The sequence below is a fragment of the Carcharhinus amblyrhynchos genome, chromosome 27 (genome assembly GCF_965287045.1).
Source record: "Carcharhinus amblyrhynchos chromosome 27, sCarAmb.v2.hapA, whole genome shotgun sequence".
Taxonomy (NCBI): domain Eukaryota; kingdom Metazoa; phylum Chordata; class Chondrichthyes; order Carcharhiniformes; family Carcharhinidae; genus Carcharhinus; species Carcharhinus amblyrhynchos.
Genome location: NC_137350.1, coordinates 29564492 through 29586430, shown reverse-complemented (window position 1 = coordinate 29586430; position 21939 = coordinate 29564492). Strand labels below are relative to the sequence as shown.

The window sequence follows — 21939 nt, the reverse complement described above, 5'->3', positions numbered from 1 at the left end:
GCAGAGGGAGTGAAGTTGAACAAGTGGCGGAGAGAAGCTAAGGGCCTCTGGGTTTCCCGTGTTAAAGACAATTGCAGCCCCTCTCCAGGTAAGAGACGGAGGGAGCTGCCCGCCGCCCGTTCGAGGATTGAGGGAGGGTGGATTGAGTGGAGGGGGATTTGGGGAAAGGGGGGAGGGGGATTGGGGGGAGGGGGTATTTAGGGGAGGAGGTGGGGGGAGCTGGTGACAGGGAGCGATTGTGGAGGGCCTGCGGAGGACAGTGGTGTGCATGGGTGATTTGGGGAGGAATTGGGCAGGGAGTGAGGGTAAAGGGGTGATTTGGGGGAGGGGTTGAGAAGATGGGAGAGTGGGATTCTGGGGAAGGAAGAGTGGGATGGTGGCGAAGGGGGAGTGACAATGGGGGATAAGGTAGTCAGGGCTGGGGTGGGAGTGTTGGGTAGGGAATGGGTTTAGGAGGAATGGAGGCCAGGAAGGGGGAATGGAGATAGTTGAATGGTCAAGAGGCAGTAGTGTGGGTAGTTTGGAGCTGGGTCCGTGCAAACCTAGTGCTTTAAATAGTGATCCCAGTTTAGTGAGGTCTCTGGTGTAGGAATGGTGAGAAGGAGCTTATCAGACCGAGGAGGAATATAGAGGATGGTCTGATTAGCTTCGTTATTTTCTGTTTTTTTTAAAAAAATGTCAAAAAGTATTGCCAGCTTTGTAGAAAGTGAATTAACAATGTGAGGGATAGATAGTCTTACTGGAAAAACCATGAGATTATATATAGTTTGTACCTCGCATCATGTTTGGTAATATTGATGGCCATTTATTGGTTTTCTTTTGAAAAAAAAAAATTACGAGAGGACATTGCAAGTTGTTTATCTCATGGCCCTCATTCAGGTTAGTCACTGCTTGTTGCAGCTGAAATTTCTAATTCAGGAATTGGATTGCAGATAAGTGGTGAATTTTGGTTGCATCCCAAAATACTGTCTTGCTTCCAACCAGAACTAAAAGCATTAGCTTCTCAATTGAGTGAATGAAAATGAAATTGTGCCTACGATTGCCAAGTATTAGGTAGTTAAGCCTTTGTCTGGATGTGACATTGAGAAGACCACTGAATCCTCCTGAAAGGGAGATGGTTCATGTCAGCAGTCTGAATTGTTGAGAAATACTGTAGACACGAAGAGACAGACTTATTATAGAATCATCCACTGGTACAGCACTGAAAGAGGCCATTTGGACCATCCTGTGTGTTCCAGCTGATTGAAAGAACTATCCAATCTAAGGTAAAGTTTATTTACTAGTAACAAATAGGCTTACATTCATACTGCAACAAAGTTATTGTGAAAATCTCCTTGTCGCCGCACTCCAGTGCCTGTTTGGGTACACTGAAGGAGAATTTAGCACTGTGGGGGGAAACTGGGGCACCTGGAGGAAACGCACGCAGACACAGGGAGAATGTGCAAACTCTGATTAGTCCCTCTTTCTGTTCTTTCCCTGTAATGTTGCAGTCTTTTTGCTTTTGAAAGCTGTTGTTGAATCTGCTTCCATCACCTTTTCAGACAACATGTTCCAGGTCACTATTAAAAAGCTTATTTATTACTCACAAGTGAGGCTTACATTAACACTGCAATGAAGTTACTGTGAAAATTCTCCTAGTCGCCACACTCTGGTGCTTGCTCCGGTGGATGCACCTAACCAGCACGTCTTTCAGATTGTGGGAGGAAACCGGAGCACCCAGAGGAAACCCAAGCTGACACGGAGAGAACATGCAAACTCTGCACAGACAGTGACCCAAGCTGGGAATTGAACCCGGTCCCTGGCATTGTGAGGCAGCAGTGCTAAGCACTGTGCTGTCCCTTGCTGTATATTTCTATCGCCCTTGTGTTGCTTCTTTTTAAACAATCAGGAAGAGAATATTTTCAAGCAGGCACACAGACTCTGAACAGAGGTTGATGACAGCTCAGAGATTGGCTTTGCATGCCTTGCACTTGGGGTTTTGAGGTTTCTATCTTGGGTGACGGTCCTTGTTTGGTTGGGATATTGTGGTGACTTTTGGTGTGTTGTAGGGTTTCTGAACTGCGCTAATGACTGAATCAGTAGTGTTCGGTTGAGTAAGCTCGCAATTTAGAATGCTGTTGTGACATCTTAAGGTTGAGAGAGAACCTCAATCACAGATTGTTTCTCCTAAATATTTTGGTTAGAGAACTGAGAATATGTAATTTTTTCCTTGCCATGGCTGCTCTGCTGAAGATGCTGATTCAAGGGGGTAGGTTTCCACTGGTGCTGTTTCACGTTGCAACCAGATTGTGCTGTGACAGCAAGATAAAGACAAAATACTGCAGGTGTTGGAATCTGAAACAAAAACCAAAAATTTTGGAAAATCTCAGCAGGTCTGATCGCATCTGCAGAGAGAGAATAGAGCCAGTGTTTTGAGTCTGAATGACCCTTCGTCATAACTCTGACAAAGAGTCATCCAGATTCAACGTTGGCTCTTATCTATCTCTCAACAGATGTCAGACCTGCTAAGACGTTACAGCAGTTTCTGTTTTTGAGTTGACAGTAGAGTTGATAATAAAAAACATCGTGGCTAAGCTAGACAATTTTGTTTTGCATCAAGGACCATAGCATGGGTTGGCGATCAGGAATGAGATCTATAACAGGTTGTCCTGTACCTGAGAGATTGTAGTGCGTCAATCGCTGCAAAGCCTCTGAATTTAACCTGCCAGAAAATTTGTCTATATGGATGTTGGGTCAGGGCAGGCTTAAGCTTGACTATGATGTCTAAATGATAGAATTGTCTATTGACACAGACTGTCTCGGCTCAGTAATAAAGAATGACTTGTGGAAAATGTCAGTCAGCTACTGGCAGCCATAGAACTATATTTTACTTAGTCTGTTATCTATTGACATTGATATAATTATCTCCCTTGACTTCAAGTGGCACTCTCACATCTCTTCTATTTTTAAATTTGCTCTCGAGAAACTGGCCGTTGCTTTTCTCAGTTTCCACTCATCATTCAGTAACACGTAGTGAAATCTGTGCAAATATCAAATGCTGTTCCTATCTCTGGCAGCTTCTTCACGTATCTATCTTGCACTCCTGCGTAGGATATGTTAAAAATAATTCTTGATGAGCTGTGTCTTATTTCCAACTTTTCTGTTGGAGTCTTGCTCATCCTTGTTTGTCAGTCCATTCTACTCTGAAATATCTGCCTGTGTTTCTCTTCCCTTTTGCAGATTAATTTCTTAAGTACTTAAAATACACTCTCCTTTTTGCTGTCTCCAACCTTGAGGTTGGTCATTTGATTTATTATTGCCGCACATATTAGGATACGGTGAAAAGTACTGTTTCTTGCGCACGATGCAGACAGAGCATAGAGAAAGAAAGGAGTGCATGCAGTATATTGTGTTACAGTCATAGCTGGGGTGTAGAGAAAGATCGTCTTAGTGCGAGGTAGGTCCGTTCCAAAGTCCGAAAGCAGCACGGAAGAAGGTGGAAGAGAGAAAGTCCAGAGTGCTTGGCGTCCTTGATTATGCTGGCTGCTTTTCTGAGGCAGTAGGAAGTGTAGGCAGTCAATGGATGGGAGGCTAGTTTGCGTGATGGACTGGGCTTCGTTCACGATCCCCATGTAGCTTCTTGTGGTCTTGATTTATAAAATCAAGGTTGTTTAGGGTCAGGGCCATAAGCTGCCTGGAGAAGGATGGGATTTTGCTGAGCGTTCTGGCTGCTGTGGTTTGGGGCCAGGGAAGGAGAGAGTAGAAAGCTTCATTTATTTAGTCTGCATGAAAGAACATTCCATTTCCTTAGGGCAGGCAAAGGAGGCAAACAGGGTAATGGGAGAAGAGGAGGCGAGATCTTGTGGGCCCCGTTTGCTGTTCAGATCCTTGTTTTTTCTATTTTTCTTCTGCCAAGTATGAAGTCTCTTTTTGTTGCTGTTTCACCTGGCCTAAATTGGCATTGGGCCCATGTCCAATCAATATGGTTATGGTCCATAAGTATACCCTATTGGCTGCACACATCGTAATGGACTGTCATTGGAAATGAGCTGGGTGTAATGTGAAAAAAAAAACAGGCACCAAAATTCAATTAACATGGAGTTTTACTGGTGATAGTTCTTAGTGAACTTCTGTTTGCCCATATTTCAGTGTCAATCCATGCACCAAGGAAATTCAGCGTTGTTTATCTTTTCTACTTTGGTCTTTTTTTTAGCTGTGTGTTTCATTTTTTGGGTTGTTTGTATTTTTTTTAAGCAGGTCAGTGTGACGACTCAAGAGTTTCTTGTTTCCGTGCATGCTATGAAGAAGGAGTGTAGTCCGAGACAAGGTTGAAATGAATAGGAAAGCTCATGACGTAAATTGATACACACTCGGACTTTCAAAACCTCTGCACTTTGTGAAGGAGAGTTTGAAGGCAGTAAAGAGTTCCACAGTTCTGAGATCCTGGGAACGTTTTCAACAAATATGCCAGCAGAAGTTTATTTCCCCCCCTCCCTCCCTCGAGACCAGATTGTGCTTGTGTGAGCACTTTCCTCAATGATAATAAGATTGCACACACAGCACATTTTCCTATTAATCTGGTCAGAATGTCTCGTTCACTCCCAGCGATATGCTTCCATTTACTTTGAATCAGATAAAGTACCGACACAAAGGCTGGCTGGGGGGAGGGGAATAGTTTGCAATAGTCTGAATGTATTGACAGTGCCGGGACTCCGTGATGCATGACTGTGCTGCATCTGACCCTGGTGACTCGCCTCTGAGTCTTCGTCTTTGAATGCTCCTCTGGTTGCTGAACTCATTTTGAGGGCTTTTGTACCAACATGAAGCCCCATAATGATAGGAGTCACGTGCACTCCTTCACATTGGTGATTCTCAAATTCTCCCAGCTCATTTATCGATTTGTAAACAGCAGTAAGAGAAGACTGTCCATCGCTGCCAGAGAATTCACAGTTGTTGATGCACTAAAGGCTTTGTCCTTCGGGTCAATTTTAATCATTCATTTATTCCTTAGTCTGGTACTGAGAGTTATTAGTGGGGGATGCTATTTCAGTGTGTTCTGCAATTTCTTGTCATCTTCATTGCAGTGGCTAGCATCGAAGGTCGCTGCTGCAGCATGTTTGGCAGCTGTTGTGCATTGTTTCATTGTTGTTTAGGAAGACACTTGCTTGAGGCTCTCGGTCGTCTGTTTACCTTGGGTTACTCTTATTTGAGGTCCTAATGAGAGAAAGTGACAATGCTGAAGTTTATTTATTAGTCATAAGTAAAGCTTAAGTTAACACTGCAATGAAGTTCCTGTGAAAATCCCCTAGACATCACACTCGGTGCCTGTTCGGAGAATTTAGCCTGGCCAATGCACCTAACCGGCGCATCTTTCGAATTGCGGGAGGAAACCGGAGCACCCAGAGGAAACCCACTCAGACATGGGAGAACGTGCAAAACTTCACACAGACAGTGACCCAAGCTTGGATAGCACCCAGGTCCCTGGTGCTGTGAGGCAGCACTGTGCCAGCATGACACCCCCTACAAGGAATAAATTACCTTGTAATAGAATGAGCACAGTTATACACTTTTTTGTTTACCTTACCCAGATACTTTGACTATCTGCAGTTTGCAGTTTAATGTTATAAGTTGGAGCTCATGGATACAGAATAAATTGCATAATATGACACATGAATCAGCATCAGCATTCCTGAGTAATAAGTAGAGTCATTAAAATCTGTTCAGCCTAAGGTGCCTTTGCGACTTCAGCTATAGTATCCTCCTCACGAGTGGTGTCAGCTGGATGCTTCACAGTTCCTTTTTCTGTGTCCTGATTTTAGTTAGCACAGTGAGGACGTATTCATCATGTTCCTCACTTCAGAAATTCTATCTCTGATTCTGTGTGAGTACAGCAATTCGGTTAGGAACTAAGGCATTGTTCAAATGATCACCAATTTTATTCCTTTCTCAGCTGCTTTTATTGAGCATGTAGAATCCTTACTGGGCCAGTTTCACTGGAATCAGTTTTCCTTCTGCGTTTTCCAAGTGACCATCCTTCGTTTGTGAGGATGAAGGTGGAAATTGAGGATGCATCGTGGCACCGAGCATGAGGAAAGCCTGAGCTCTGCAGTCATTTCAGTTCCAGCTTGTCGCTGCAGGAGTTCCTCCGCGTAGTGTCATAGGTCCAATCATCTTAATTGCTTAATCAGTGACCTACCTTTCATTATAAGTCCAAACTGGGGATGCATGCTGATGATTGTACTACTTGCAACATTTCGGATACTGAAGCAGTCCTTGTCCATATGCAACAAGACCTGGGCAATATTCGTACTTGAGCCAATAAATGGTAGATAACAACATAAATGCCACGCATATTCCAGACAGTTATCATCTTCAACCAGTGAAAATTTTACCCATCCCCCTTTGACATTCAATGGCATTACCGTCGCTAAATGCCCCACTATTTTTGATCACAAACCAAACTGCACGATACAAATATATTGGTCACGAGCAGGTCAGAGGCTGGGATTTCTGACTCCTCAAAGCCTGTCCACCATCTACAAGGCATGAGTCAGGAATGCGATGAATATTCTCTACTTATCTGGATGAGTGTAACTCCAATGGCAGTCAAGAAGCTCAACACCAGCCCATTTAGTTGACACCCCACCTATCACCTTGAATCTCCGTTTTTTGCCCCCCGCAACCCCCTTTACTTTTTATACAGAATTTATGCAATTTGTGCCATTTACGAGATGCATTGCAGCAATTCATAAAGGCTCCTTCGACAGCACCTTCCAAAATGGCGACCTCTGCCACTTCGAAGAGCCATGCCAGCAGAGGCACGGGAACACCATCATCAGCAAGTTCCTTCCCAAGTCTCTCACCATCTTAACTATTGCTGGATTTTCACTATCATTGGGTCAAAATCCTGAAACGCCCTTCCTAACAGCACTGTGGTTATACCTACACCACATGGACTGCGGCAATTCAAGAAGGCAGCTCACCATCATTTACTCAAGGGCAACTAGGGATGGGTAATAAGTGGTTACCTGCCCAATAACACCCATATCCTGTGAATGAATAAAGAAAAAGAATCATGCTGTCACCAGATGACCATGCAGATATTTGCAGCTAGTGGCTCAGAGTTGTCCAAGCTGGGAACCATGGCTGAGCATTTTTCTCTCTCCTCAACTGAAGGACTGTCGGACTATCACCAATTGAGGGCAGATTTTGGTGAGAATGAGACAGTTAACCCTGAGACTTTTCCTGACCTGAGTCTGTGTCTCATTCAACTAAGCACTTCTGATTTGAGTGCTGAAACTCCTTGTCCCTTCTAACCTAAGCTAATGGTTTCTTGCCCAGCTCCAGCCGAGGTACGGCAGTTCAACATGCACTTTTCTACGCAAGTTTGTAGTCTGGAGCTGTGAATAGTGCTGGTAGAGGCACCAATTCTCCTTCCACTTGGCTGGCCAGGAATCTCTTCTCTTACCAGCTGCCATTGACATGTGTTGGAAGGATTGACAAGTCGATCTTCAAACTGTTTGACCATGTTATAAATGCACTTTCCTTCACCATCAAGTCCTCAGGTGGAACTCTTTATGCTTTAAATGATGTGGATTTATTGGCGAGGCCAGCATTTGATGCTGATCCTTACTTGCTGTTGAACAGAATGACTTGCTGGGCTATTTCAGAGAGCATGTTGCTGCGGACCTGGAATCACGTAGGCCAGACCAGGTAAGGACCAACAGATTTCCTTCCCCGACAGACACTAGTGAACCAGATGGACTTTTCTGACAATCACTGAAAGTTTAATCACCATCAATGAGATTAGCTTTGAGTTGAGCTTAAATTCCACCAACTGGAAATAATTATTAGTTCCAGTGTATGAATTCAAGATAGAGAAAAGATGGTTGATAGAGTTTAATGAGAACAATGCTTCTTAACAATTGTGTATTATTTATTAGTCACAAATCAGGCTTACGTTAACACTGCAATGAAGTTGCTGTGAAATTCCCTTACTTGCCACACTCAGGCACCTGTTCAGGTCAATGCAGCTAACTAGCACATCTTTCAGAATGTGGGAGGAAGCTGGAGCACCCGGAGGAAACCTACACCAGCATGGGGAGAACATGCAAACTCCATACAGACAGCGAGCCAAACTGGGAATCGAACCTAGGTCCCTGGTGCTCTGAGGCACCAGTGCTAACCACTGTGCTAATGGTGTTGTGACCCAAATCCCTAGATTAATGGAAGAAGAAACAGGAATTTACTAGTTTGCAACAAATGCCAGATTGTGCACTACAGCAGCAATCTTCTGATTTAATGTTTGAGGTTTCAAAAAAGCTTCATTCATGCCGAATGTTTGAAATTGAATGTGTAGTGCTTGTGAATGAAACCAGTTGCACTGCAAACTAATGTTTTCCACTTGTTTCCTTGTTTCCACTCAATTGCTGTTTAAACACTTGGATGTACTGACAAAAAAGAATGGACTCTGCAATTTGAAATACTGTGCTACATTACAAAAGCAGCATAGAGTTTTTGATGTGGTCAGTGACTCCATGAAGTAAATGAGATTTTGTCACCAAAAATCTAAACTTTCATTGACCTTATTACAGAATTGCAGGATGTCCTTCAGTCTTCTAGAATCAAGTTGGATTGCCACATATTGTAATTAACAGAACAAGTACTGATATGTTATCTCTTGATGCGATGACTTATCATTCTCGGATACAGTCCTATCTCCCTCCTCCTTCAGCCATCATCTTTCTCCTCAAAGCCCCTGTGACAATGCCATCATTGTAAATTCTCCATATCTTGTGCCCCTCACGTTTCAAATAGCTGTCCTCCCAAATTAATTTGATTTATCATCGCCACGTGTACTGGGATACAATGAAAAGTGTTGTTTCTTGTGCACTATGCAGACAAAACATACCGTTCAGAGTACATAGGGGAGAAGGAGAGGAGAGAGGTGCAGAGTGTTACAGTCATAGCTAAGGTGTAGAGTAAGATCAGTTTAATATGTGGTAGATCTGTTCAAAAGCCTGATGGCAGCAGGGAAGAAGCTCGATTGGTACATGATCCAAAACTCCATATTTGAATTTCTCCAATCAGGTTTTTTTGCCGTTGCCATAGTAGTGAAACATAGGGTCTTCTCAAAGTCACAACTGGCATTCTGTGCAACTGAATAAGGTAAGCTGTTCTTCCATTTTCCACTTGTGAACTGAAACAGCCCATGTCAGCAGGCTATTTTGTTTGGTTGTTTGGATGGCTGGCATTTGTGGAAACTCAGCACTTTGCATAAAAGTCTCCAATGAATCCTGCAGAGAAATTCACATGATTGCATTTTCTGAATATAAAGTACATCTTTGCCAGTAAAAGTTGTCCTAATTAAATTCAGCAAAAGTAGCTAGCAAGAAAGTTGTACTGCTGGAATTGAACTAGCTGTAGCTTACCATGTAGTGAATTGCTGCTTTTACAAGAATTGCTGTACCCACTAGCTTGTAAGATTGTCTGGAACTGAGCTAAATTCCACTGCATGAGTAAAGTTTATTAGTCACAAGTAAGGCTTACATTAACACTGTAAGGATAGAACATAGAACATTACAGCGCGGAACAGGCCCTTCGGCCCACAATGTTGCGCCGACCAGTCTTATTTTTAAAAAAAAACATTGACCCACTAATCTAAACCAATCCCTTTTCGTCCATAAACCTATCCACCAATCTCTTATTTTGGATATTTTGGCCTTGGAGGGAGTGCAGAGGAGGTTTACTAGGCTGATGCCGGAGTTGAGGGGGTTGAGCTATGAGGAGAGGCTGAATAAATTAGGCTTGTACTCGTTAGAGTTTAGAAGAATGAGGGGAGATCTCATTGAGATGTATAAGGTGATGAATGGGATGGATAGGATAGAGGTGGAGAGACTCTTCCCGCTCAGAAAGGATAGTAGGACTAGGGGGCACAGCCTCAAGATAAAGGCGGGGGGGGTGCGGTTTAGAACGGAGTTGAGGAGGAACTTCTTCACTCAAAGGGTGGTGAATCTCTGGAATTCTCTGCCCGTTGAAGTGGTGGAGGCTACCTCGCTAAATATTTTTAAGACGCGGGTTGATGGGTTTTTGATAAGCGAGGGGATTAAGGGTTATGGGGAGAGGGCGGGAATGTGGAGCTGAGCCAAGACAGATCAGCCATGATCTTATTGAATGGTGGGGCAGGCTCGAAGGGCTAGTTGGCCTACTCCTGCTCCTATTTCTTATGTTATGTTCTTATGTAATGAAGTTATCGTGAAATTCTCCTAGTCACCACAATCCGGTCAGAGTCTTCTCAGGTCAATGCACCTAATTAGTATGTCTTTCAGAATGTGGGAGGAAACTGGAGCACCCGGAGGAAACCCACGCAGACACGGGAGAATGTGCAAACTCCACACAGACAGTGACGCAAGCCAGGAATTGAACTCGGGTCCCTGTGAAGTAGCAGTGCTAACCACTGTGCCATTGCGTATTCACTACATGAGCCCAACTTCTTTGAAGAAAGAGCAAAGCTTGTATTTCAAGCTAACATTGGCATCCACCAGAGCCACATATGCTGTGATAATGTCCCTGGTATCTTCTAGTCAATAACTTTTCTGAACTGTGCAAAAAGATAATATTGCCCTCATGGACACCCATTGTCAAATCTTGGTGGCTTGTCTGTTCACGATGGTGAACTGACCTCACTAGATGAACAGGGGAGTCTGCCAACCCCACAGTGTCTTCTGCTGAAGGTACTGTCAAGGCCTCTTGGGGGCTGCCCCTCCTGTATCATCCATTACATCAGTGAAGATTTCAAATAGGGTGGGTGATAATGCAAAGCTGTGCCTCTCTCAATGAAGATGCCAGCAAGTTTCCCATCTATTGTGCCACAGAAGTTGAAGCTGCAGTAAATTTTAAAGAGGATCCAAGATTTGCCATGTTTTTTATGGTTTCCAACATAACTGGGGAGCTGCCTTGAGTGGCAGATTTTAACCTCACCATGGGGCGGCACAGTGCAAAGTGGCTAGCACTGCTGCCTCACCAGTGCCAGGGACCCAGGTTCAGTTCCCAGTTTGGGCTTCTATCTGTGTGGAGTTTGCACATTCTCCCTGTATATGCATGGATTTCCTCCCACAGACTAAAAAACGTACTGGTTAGGCACATTGATCCGAACAGGCGCTGGATTGTGGCGACTAGGGGAATTTCACAGTAACTTCAGTGCAGTGTTAATGTAAGCCTGGCTGTTGACAAATAAATAAACTGCTTTCATCAACTTTGTTAAAAGTCAACGTAGGTTGCTTTCTTCTGATTCTTATGAGATTCCACAATCTTGTACATGAGTAAAATCCAAGCTATTCCCTTTCAATTGCTGTTAGCCTCCAAATCATATATATCTTGTGACAACCCAAAAAAGCACCTCTTAAGTGCTTTTGTTCCCAACTGGACAACTCAAGTCTCTCTTTTTTGATTTCTGCCAGCAGCTTTATTAATCCATCAGAATATCAAACTGGGAAAACAATTTAGTATAGTTTTGGACAATCAGCATAGAGGACACTGTATATAAAAAAAACCCCACTAACAACAACATATCCATGGATCAAATATACTTTTCTGAATTTGCCTAAAATCAAAGTGAACAATTTGACTTTCAATGAACCAATGACTAACATTTATGTTAATGACACTTTGAATCTTATTAACCGGTCAGTTGTAGTTACTGCATCATTCCATTTTAAAATCATGGTACGAATCCTTCAAGCACCATCAACAAATTAGTCTTGCACACTAACTTTTCCTGTACTCGTAAAACAGTACCCACTTTCTCTTAACAACTACAAGACCCCCAAAAAACAAAAAAAGAGAAAGCACAAATGGGAGCTGCAAGTCGATGACCATCCATTGCTTCAGTCTTCCTGGTGACTATCAGATTTGTGGTCACTCGGTGACCTGGATTTCGATATAGACCTGGGTCTTGAATGGCTGCATGATCTTGATTGTGACCGTGTCTTAGAATCCTTTCTGGATGCCGATTTTGATCTGGATTTAGATCAGGACCTGAATCTAGATCTGGAATAAGAACCAATGGCAATGCCTCAGGTTTCTCTGACGTGACAGGAACTATGGTTGGAGTCTAGATAGCTGAGACTAGGCTGGTCAGAAAATCAGTCAACAGAATCACCCGAGAAGGGGCATTTTCTTCAGCTGCTGAAGGGTAATCTCCGAGGAGAATTGCTGGAATTGATGACCATTGCCAGATACCTCTTTTCCTACTCTATCTCTCACACACAACCTTACAGAAAAGCTCAATTAAGTTCCTTTTCTTTATTCGTGGAATGAGAGCATTGCTGATTGGGCATTTGAGTCAACCACATTGATGTGGCTCTGGAGGCACATGTAAGCCAGATCCGGTAAAGATGGCAGACTTCCTTCCCTAAACGATATTAGTTAGTTTCATGGTCATCGTTAGACTTTTTGATTCTAGATTTTATTTTTAATTGAATTCAGATTTCACTCCTGCTGTGGTGGGATTTGAACCCGGGTCCCCAGAACATTACCCTGGGTTTCAGGATCACTAGTCCAGCGACAATACCATTTATGCCATCACCACCCCTACTATGTACTTTCCAGCTGATTCAATCACACTTTTAATGATGTGACTGGTTATTGCCATCCTGAGATTCGCAAACAGGTCAGTTGTTGTAGCATCTTGTTTTTTTCTAAATAGATTTATTATTTCATTATTTTCTCTCTCTGCATCCCATCACCAAAATCTAAAACCCTGAATTATATATCTTAGTCTAACCACTAGTAAATGGCATGCTAATTTTTATTTCAATGTTTTCCTTCCTTTTTTTGGAAGATCTATATTTTGTTGAAGTAGTATTATTCTGTGGAACTGCAAACCAAACCCACATCCTGATTCTGGCATAGAACGTGGAAGAGCTTAAACATGACATGCCAAAATTTTGCCTCCGTTATCTTTTCTGATGCCTTGGTTGTTACTAGAGGTGGAAAATGGCCATACATTAAATCCACCAGTTGGAAGCTCTCTTCCTGTGTTAACCTCCAAATTGTTCGGGTCTTTACTCTCTAGGAAAATATGAAATTTACTTTTGTTTCATTTTTAAAGTTTATTTATTAGTCACAAGTAAGGCATATATTAACACTGCAATGATGTTACTGTGAAAATACCCCAGTCACCACACTCTGGCACCTGTTCAGGTCAATGCAGCTAACCAGCACACGTCTTAGACTGTTGGAGGAAACCTACGCAGACACGGGGAGAACATGCAAATTCGACACAGTGACCCAAGCCAGGAATCGAACCCGGGTCCCTGTTGCGGTTTGCTCTGGCTTCTCACTAGCAACTATCTTGATCTGCTCGGGTATTAGAAGTTCAAACTATCACAAGGGCAAATGATTTTGGATGGCACCATGCAAATATTCACCCTCTTAATATGATTTGTGGCCTGACTACCACAGCTTTGCATAACGAAAACTAATGATCCGTGTGAAAATAGCAAGTGCTTTTATCTTTCAGACTGTTATAATAGATCACCTGTCGTCATGCTGTGCATTCCTGGTTTTTATTTATTTTGAAAATAATGTAAAAATAGCAGCCAGTATATTTGGGATTCTGGCATGTTCAGTCATGTCTATGTTCAGAGCCACAATAGAAAGCGCACCCAGCAAAGTGTGTTGAAACATCCTCTTACGTTTGTGTGCCAAACATATCTTCCCCTCCTTGCCCTACCTCTAACCCTTCCACTACCCCACTCGCTGCCTCTGTACCAGCTTAAAATTTGTTACATGGCTAACTTCAAGTTCTTATGAAAGGTCCTAACACAAGCTAACTCTCCACAAATGCTGCATGCTCTGATGAGTATTTTGAGCATTTGTTTATATTTTGCTGTAAGCAGTCTGGTTATTTCATTGTTCCTTTGGTGGGAACAGGAAAAGAAGAGTGTTGTTTGACAAGGCATTGTGGGGGTTGGTTTGTGTCTGTGTGAGATGTAGCTTGGTCCCAGTTTCCATTCCCAGTCTGCTGCGACTGGGAATCTCTCTCACCCATTTCTTGGCCCCTTGGGTAGCTAGGGAAAGGCCACACACAGCTGATGCTCCTAAACACTATCTGTTGACCTCTGTGTATCTATGTAGATTTGGTTCAGGCGCATTGACCACGATGTTCCCATCCTGCTCCCCAAACCTTTAGCACGGCGGGGCAGGAGATTGTTGCGTTGGCTGATTCGCGGGGTTTGTGCCACAATAGCATCTCCCAGCGCTGGCTTTGTGGTGGCATCTGCTCCACGCTGGAATTTGGTGGGGAGGCAGAAAGACTATAAACGTGGTTATTTTAATCTCATTTAAATGAGATTAGCGGGCCTGGGACTTTGGGATAAAGTGCAGCTGTCCAAGGGCACCTTGACACTGCCCATCGGGTATGGGGCAGCTCCAAGAGGGCAGGGCATATGGGGGCAGGGCCTAGGGTCCGATTGGTGGGGAGGTCCCATTGCCACTCTGCATAGGGATCAGTGGGGGAATGAGGCAGGGCTGTGATTGGGGCAGCTGGAGACGAGGGGGTCAGCGATTGGGTTGGCACTGCAAGTGAGGTAACTAGGGGTGGCAGAATTGGTAATGGGGGTTGCTGAGATTGGGGGAGTCCAGGGATGGGGAGGGTGCACAGTTGGGGCTCAGCCCAGGGATGATCGGTAAGGTGGGCAGCAAACGAACTGGCCAGTAATCAAGAGGCCATCAGTGCAGGGCCACGGTGCATTCACCAATCTCAGTGCTGACAGATGCACGTGCAGTGGCCCACTCAGCATGCTGATTTCAGCCTCACCGGTGGGGAATAGCCCTGCCCCTTGGAATCTAATGATATTCGCGCTGATGGCCTCTGCAGTGCACACAATGTGGGAGATTCTTCTCCTGAATTCCCACTGAAAAAAAAACCAGCGTGAATTACTGCAGTTTTCATGTAAATTCGACACTTGGAATTGATGTGGAGGATTCCACCCATTGGGCCGGACTTCATACTCGGTGTAATTAAATATCTTGCCTGCCATCTGAAAGGAAGAATGGATAGGAGGGCAAAGCAGCAGGGGATGAATAGTGCCAACAAATCATTCGGCTGCAAGAAGTCATTTTTTTAAAAGGTGGGGGGAGCGGGATCAGTGGTAGCAAGAAGAGCTTTAAAAAGCAAAAGGTTGAAAGTTTAGATGTTTCTTGTTTAGCTATCAGCTTCAGGAATTCATTCTTTCCTCTTACTAGCTATATGAAGTGTCAGGATGCATTTGAGCATAAAATACCAACTAACCGAACTTCTTCAGTGGGTCAAGAAAACGGATACAGTTTCCTAGAGCAGAATGTTCTAGTTGTTGCAAAATCCTTTACTTTGCTTCCCTTTGCTACTGAAATATACAAATTCACATTTGATGAATCAACTTAATAGACAGTTAGCAAGCTAGTTTCAGAATTCCGTTATATTCTAAGAAGCTTCATTTTTTGACCATTGTTTAGTTATTAAAGGATTATGTATCAATTACCCTTTTAAATCCGATTCGAACAAAAACCACGACAAGGTGCTGTACATGGATAATTTGATTTGGTTTATTGTCACATGCATTAGTATGCAGTGAAAAGTATTGTTTCTTGCACGCTATACAAAGTATACCATTCATAGAGCAGGAAAGGAGAGAGTGCAGAATGTAGTGTTACAGTCACAGCTAAGGTGTAGACAAAGATCAACTTAATGTGCGATAGGCCCATTCAAAAGTCTGATGGCAGCAGGGAAGAAGCTGTTCTTGATTCGGGTTGGTACATGACCTCCAATTTTTGTATCTTTTTCATGACGGAAGAAGGTGGAAGAGAGTTTATTTATTAAGTCTCAAGTAGGCTTACATTAACATTGCAATGAAGTTACTGTGAAAATCCCCTGGTCACAACACTCTGTACATTCGAGTGCACCTGAGGGAGAATTTATCATGGCCCATGCACCTAATCACGTTTTTTTTAGCACTGTGGGAGGAAAACTGGGGTACCCGGAGAAAACCTGGGGAAAATGTGTAGACTTAGCACAGACAGTGACCCAAGCCTGGACTATGAGGTAGCAGTGCTAGCTAGCCACTATGCCACCGTGTCGCCCCTAATTGTGGCATTCGGAAGGAAATTGAATAGTCAGCTGAATAGAAAAAATTTGCAGGGCTGTGGAAAAAGTGTAAGGGAATGTGACCAGCTGAGTTGCTTGTGCGGAGTGCTGACAATGGATTCCGCATTGTGACCACTCTGTTATTCTCAGAGGGGAAAATCATATGGTGAGACATCTTGCAGACTCCCTTCATCATATTTCCTGGCCTAGGAGAAGCATGACGCTGGCAGGAGTTCTTTAATGATCCTAATTGAAGTTTTCATAGTTCAGCTGCATACATTAAGGATGTTTGAGAAAACTGTATGAATCATTGCGGACTTCTTTCACACAATTAAATCCCATGCTAAAGGTAATGACTCTTGGGCCAAGGGCACAGTTAACATTTTGCTGCTGACGCACAAAATATTCACTATTAAATCAACGATCCAACTAAGAGGGCTTCTCTTTCATTCATTTATGTGTCATGTCCATCACTGGCTGGCCAGTCACTAGTTGCCCAAGGGGCAGTTGAGAGTCAATCACATGTAGGCCAGACCAGGTAAAGACAGCAGATTTCCTTCCTGAAAGGGCATTAGTGAACCAGATGGGTTTTTCCGAAAATCAACAATGGTTTCGTGATCATCAGTAGGTTCTTAATTCACGTTTTTTTTTATTATTGAATTCAAATTCCACCATCCTGCCATGCGTCGTCCCTATGTCTGCTTGGCTTTCCTCCCGTTGGTCCGGTTCCCTCCCACAGTCTTAAAAACTGCTGGTTAGGTGCATTGGCCATGCTAAATTTTCCCTCAGTCTACCGAAACAGGTGCCAGAGTGTTGAGACTAAGGGACAGTAACTTCATTGCAATGTTAATGTCAGTTAATGTGACACTAAGAAATAAACTTTATATAAAACTTGTTTAAAAATTTTGCTGACGTTTATGAAAACTAATAAAGTGGGCACTTAATAAAAAGTGCATTTTTTCTAATTAGTCTTAGTGAAATATGTTGACGTTTTTCTACATACAAAACACTGATAGGTGCTGGTTGTTTTGCCATGTATCCTGCAACCCTTTGAAGTAATCCAAATGTAACTCAATTTCTCCCTTGCACGATATGTTTTGATCAGGGAGGCGTCATGCAGCCTCATTTGCTATCTTGATCCCCACCTTAAAGCAGTGCACGTGTGTTGAACTTTATGTAAGGGTGTTGCTTAACAGGGCAAAAGGTTGTAAACATTGTATTCTTGAGGAGTAAGAAGTTAAATAATTTTATGGCTTTAAGGAATTAAGTCAAACTTTGGTTGTGCAGTGCAGTTTGGAGAGTGGGAGTTCTCGCCCACCTGACGAAGAATTCCCACCCATCTGACAAAGGAACAGCCAGTTCCGAAAGCTAGTGGTGTTTGCTACAAATAAACCTGTTGGACTTTAACCTGGTGTCGTGAGACTTCTTACTTGGTCTTGCAGCCAGAGTACTTAGATGGCTTGTCCATTTTAAGTTCCTGGTCGGTGGAGACCCCCTGCATTTTGATGATTGTAAGGATATTGAATGTCAAGAGGACGTGATCAGACACTTCCCTGTTGGACATAGTCAGTCATAGCCTGGTGCTTGTGTTGCACAAATTTCATTGCAGTATTAATATAAACCTACTTGTGACTAGTAAATGAACTTTGCTTTAAATCTTACTTGCCATTTAATCCAAGCCTGAGTATTGGACAGACCTTGCTGTATGTGGATATTCATTGCTTCTGTATCTGGTGAGTTGCGAATGGAATTATACACCATGCGTGCATCAAAAAAAAATCCCCATCTCTACCTTGTGATGGAGAAGGTCATTGATGAAGTAGCTGAAGATGGTTGGGCCTAGAACACTATGCTGAGGAACTCCTGCAGTGGTGTCCCGAGACTGAACTGGTTGGCCGCCTTCAACCACAGCTGATGAGTTTTGTATGAGGTATGACTAGCCAGTGGAGAGTGTCCCCTGATTTCCCATTGTCTTTAATTGTGTCAGAGGAGTGTAGCCTGATCCTTTCTGTAGATGCCGATGAGGCATTTATAACATAAGAACATAAGAAATAGGAGCAGGAGTAGGCCATCTAGCCCTTCGAGCCTGCCCCGCCATTCAATAAGATCATGGCTGATCTGTCGCTGCTCAGTTCCACTTTCCCGCCCTCTCCCCATAACCTTTAATCCCCTCTCTTATCAAAAACCCATCAACCCGCGTCTTAAAAATATTTAGCGAGGCAGCCTCCACCACTTCAACGGGCAGAGAATTCCAGAGATTCACCACCCTTTGAGTGAAGAAGTTCCTCCTCAACTCCGTTCTAAACCGCCCCCCTTTTATCTTGAGGCTGTGTCCCCTAGTCCTACTGTCTTTTTTGAGTGGGAAGAGTCTTTCCACCTCTATCCTATCCATCCCATTCATCATCTTATACGTCTCAATGAGATCTCCCCTCATTCTTCTAAACTCTAACGAGTACAAGCCCAGTTTATTCAGCCTCTCCTCATAGCTCAACCCCCTCAACTCCGGTATCAGCCTAGTAAACCTCCTCTGCACTCCCTCCAGGGCCAAAATATCTTTGCGCAGGTGCGGCGCCCAAAACTGCACATGGCCTTTGTTGCAAGGGATACTGGAAGTTTGGGGAAAACATTTTCTCAGTTCTAATGTGACTCTGTCGGCTTCAGTGGAATAGTATGGCTGTTGATGGACTTTCCCTTCTATCGTTCCTGCTTTTTCTTCATTCTGAATTTTTTTTTAAAAAAGCAGAAATTCTGTTGCACGTAACACTTTAAAAAATACTGTTGCAAAAAATTATTGATGTGTGAAGGATTTTTCTGACATGTTTATTTATAATGATGCTACAGTTTTCTTTGTGTAAAAACTTCATCTCTCCCTCCTCATTTTCTCCTCTCTCACTGCAATGGCGAGGCCTGTTGCCACTTCTGTGCAGATTATGTGGTCTCAGACCTTGGCTAAGGCTGTTTCCTAAAGGGATCCAGACCAGATAACTAATCCAGTTTATCCTCAGAAAGCATCAGTGGGTGACGTGAGTTAACACTGGCACGTCGCCATGTGCCTGCCATAGCGATGATACTTCAGTGAGCCTTGTTGCCCAGTGTACTGGGAAAACAAAAATTGCTTTCCTTCTCTCTTTATATTCTAATTTTTTTTTAATGTCGCTGGTCTTTCGTATCTGATTTGGATACTGGGATAGATCATGATAGTCAATCCTGTACTTAGTGCATTCAAGGAAACAACTGGAAGAGCTGAGAGTGTGACGGTTAATCTCAGATTATAAACTCATTCAGTTGTTACTGCATCAGGAGACAATTCAGCATAACGATTTTGTGCATTAGAATTCAATGCTAGGGGTGAGTTTTTTTTGGTGTAAGATCAATGCTGATTTCTAAAGCAACCTGCTCCATTCTGAAAGCTTGTATGTTCTCAGCAGTTCCAATCTCAGGTTGCTGCTGCGCAGCACTGCTGTGTCTCCCCTTTTCCCTCTTACGGTTGTATGGGCACATTGTCTTTAGGAATTTTGGATTTGGAAACCAAGAGCTGCTTACAAAGCAGCAACTCTTTTCACAGAGTATCCAAGGTAATGGCTGGCATGGGAGTCGACTGTGAACTTTTACAATAGAGCAGATTCCTGAGAGTTTCAGAAGAATGATTCCTGTGTAAGAAATGTCTGCCCGCTACTTAGCGTTGTGTAGGTCTGGTATTAATCCATTTCCGGAGCCAACCAGACAGTTTGTTTTATAGGGTGAAGTATCCACCGGTTGTATCTTTTTGGTTTATTTTCCACATTTGTGGCTTAGTTTTCAAGTTTGTGCTGGATGCGTAATATTTAACATGAGGATTATTTAAAAGTTCTTTGAGATTATTTAACTCTGTAAGCAGTTTTGGACTCGAACAGTAGCTGAGTTGCTCTTGCCATCTTTTTTATTCATGTATCGGACACAATTCTCGGTATTACAGGTTGTGAAATACAGATTTCGGAAGAGAAAGCACTGAGTTGTATTCTAGTTTTTTTAAGAATGAAATCTGACACTACTGTTGTCTGTGAAACTGGATCTTAAAATGGTGGCTGTTATTGGAATGAAATGCAGTTTCACTTGTAAGTTTTGCAAATCATTTTGTAGATGGTGATTTGTTTTAATTTGGCAAAATTTACTTCTAAATAAGGAATGCAGTTCTTTGAGAACTAAAATCTTGAAGACATTCCTAGCTTATAAGAGCATTCTGTAGCTGTTATTATCATGGACCATGACTATTTTTGGTCTAAATTTCTGCACTTGCACTGAATATATTGTAGACTAGAGTTCTAATCCAGTGAACCTATCTGAGGTTGACTTTGAAGCCATGAGTATATGGGGCATGTCACAGCTTGTATGTTCAGAATATAAAAAAAAAGCCTCTGTTCCTTTCGTGATAACAGGTTATCTCAAATATGCTTTCCAGCCAATGATGTAATTTTGAAGTTTTTTTGTTTGCATGCAAACATGTGATACTTGTCCCTCCCTGTACACGGTACTAGGCTTCCACGGAAACCTTGTGCTTTTTATCTGTAGCTTTTTCTAAAGCTGCCTTATGGCAGAGAATTAGAATGGTTGCTGCTTGTTTGAACTCAGCCCAGGTCAGCGTGATAAAAGTTTGCTGGCTGCAAGATCCCTGTGTCATGTACATAGTCCAGTTCTAAATACTTGAAACTAGTCCAAGGCCAACACAGCATTGGATGTGGAAAATTGAAATCGTACAGCAGGTGAGATCTGGCTAGATTGTGATTTACCAAAAAGTGTCTGGGCTTTTTTGGCAGGGACTTAATTTGCATCCAACCACCAGAGTGGCTGAATGTGGAAAGTTTTATTTTTCGTTCCCTCATCCTCCTTGTTTGTAACCTCTGAGTATAACATTCAGTCATTGAATTTAAGTGGGCAGCAAAACCACTGTCGGGTTCAAAGATGTCAGTGGGTTGAAAGGATATAGGCATGGCTGATTTTGGACTCGAATCTAAAATATGAAGATAGACTGTAAACTAAATTTCTTTCAGAGATTTTTTAAATAAGTAAGATTGGACAACATATTTTCAGCCTCAATGGTGAATCCAGTGCAAAATAATGGATGTATGTGGGCTTCATTAACTTTAATGGTTTTCAGGTGAGGGAACATAGATTAATGGCAAATTTTCATGCCATTCCTAGCCAAAGGAAATAGTTGCACTTGTAAGTTATAATTAGACATAGGTGATACTTTATAGCATGCTTATGACAGAAATAACTGGAGGAAATTGTTTTTTGTGACTTGCTGCACTTGGAAATTTTGGATTACTTTAGATGGGGGTTTTGACCTTTTGGTCAAGCATCATATATTGAACGGATTGGACTTGCTCACGATTTCATTTTCCAGTGTTACAGAGAAGGGAAGACCTTGCTTCAGACTCTCTTCTTCAACCACTAAACAACAAAATAAGTTGCTTCGGGACATGTGCTTTTTGGAGAATGCTGAGAGTTCTGCAAGATTGCCAACATTTGAAAAAAAGACATTTAATGTTTCATGTCTTTGTACCTCGAAGATTTCCCTTTTGTGTTTTCAGATTTTCGAAACTCTTACCCTTAACGTGATCTAAACATTTAGCCACCATTCTAACATTGATCTCAATTATCTGGAAGGCACCAAGCAGACACCAGATGCTTTCCCTGTAAGAAATTAAACATAAGAGGATATATGAGCTGGGCCATTTTTGTGTGCCTCTTAGCAACCAGTCACACGGCGAGACTGTCAGAGTCCAATGGATAGGTGGCCTAATTTGCCCTTGATGCTGCTATGATGCATGGTGTAATAAAGTGCAAATCTAACT

The 21939-nt window shown here is 42.8% G+C and overlaps 1 protein-coding gene across 6 annotated transcripts in view; it reads left to right on the top strand.

Annotated features, from left to right (window-relative positions):
- LOC145358978 (ORM1-like protein 3) overlaps window positions 1-21939 on the top strand; it is a 46337-nt gene continuing 24398 nt past the window's right edge. Inside the window, exon 1 of one of the 6 annotated variants that reach the window (XM_080213333.1) lies at window positions 1-88. Coding sequence is in view for 3 of the 6 variants with exons in the window: in XM_080213330.1 (XP_080069456.1) it covers window positions 19597-19680 (84 nt within the window). In the remaining 3 variants the exon portion in view is untranslated. Of the gene's footprint in view, window positions 89-1057; window positions 1266-9089; window positions 9148-19168; window positions 19454-19562; window positions 19681-20653; window positions 20845-21939 lie in introns of those variants that run through there. The other 5 variants (XM_080213336.1, XM_080213335.1, XM_080213332.1 and 2 more) reach the window with 5 other exon arrangements.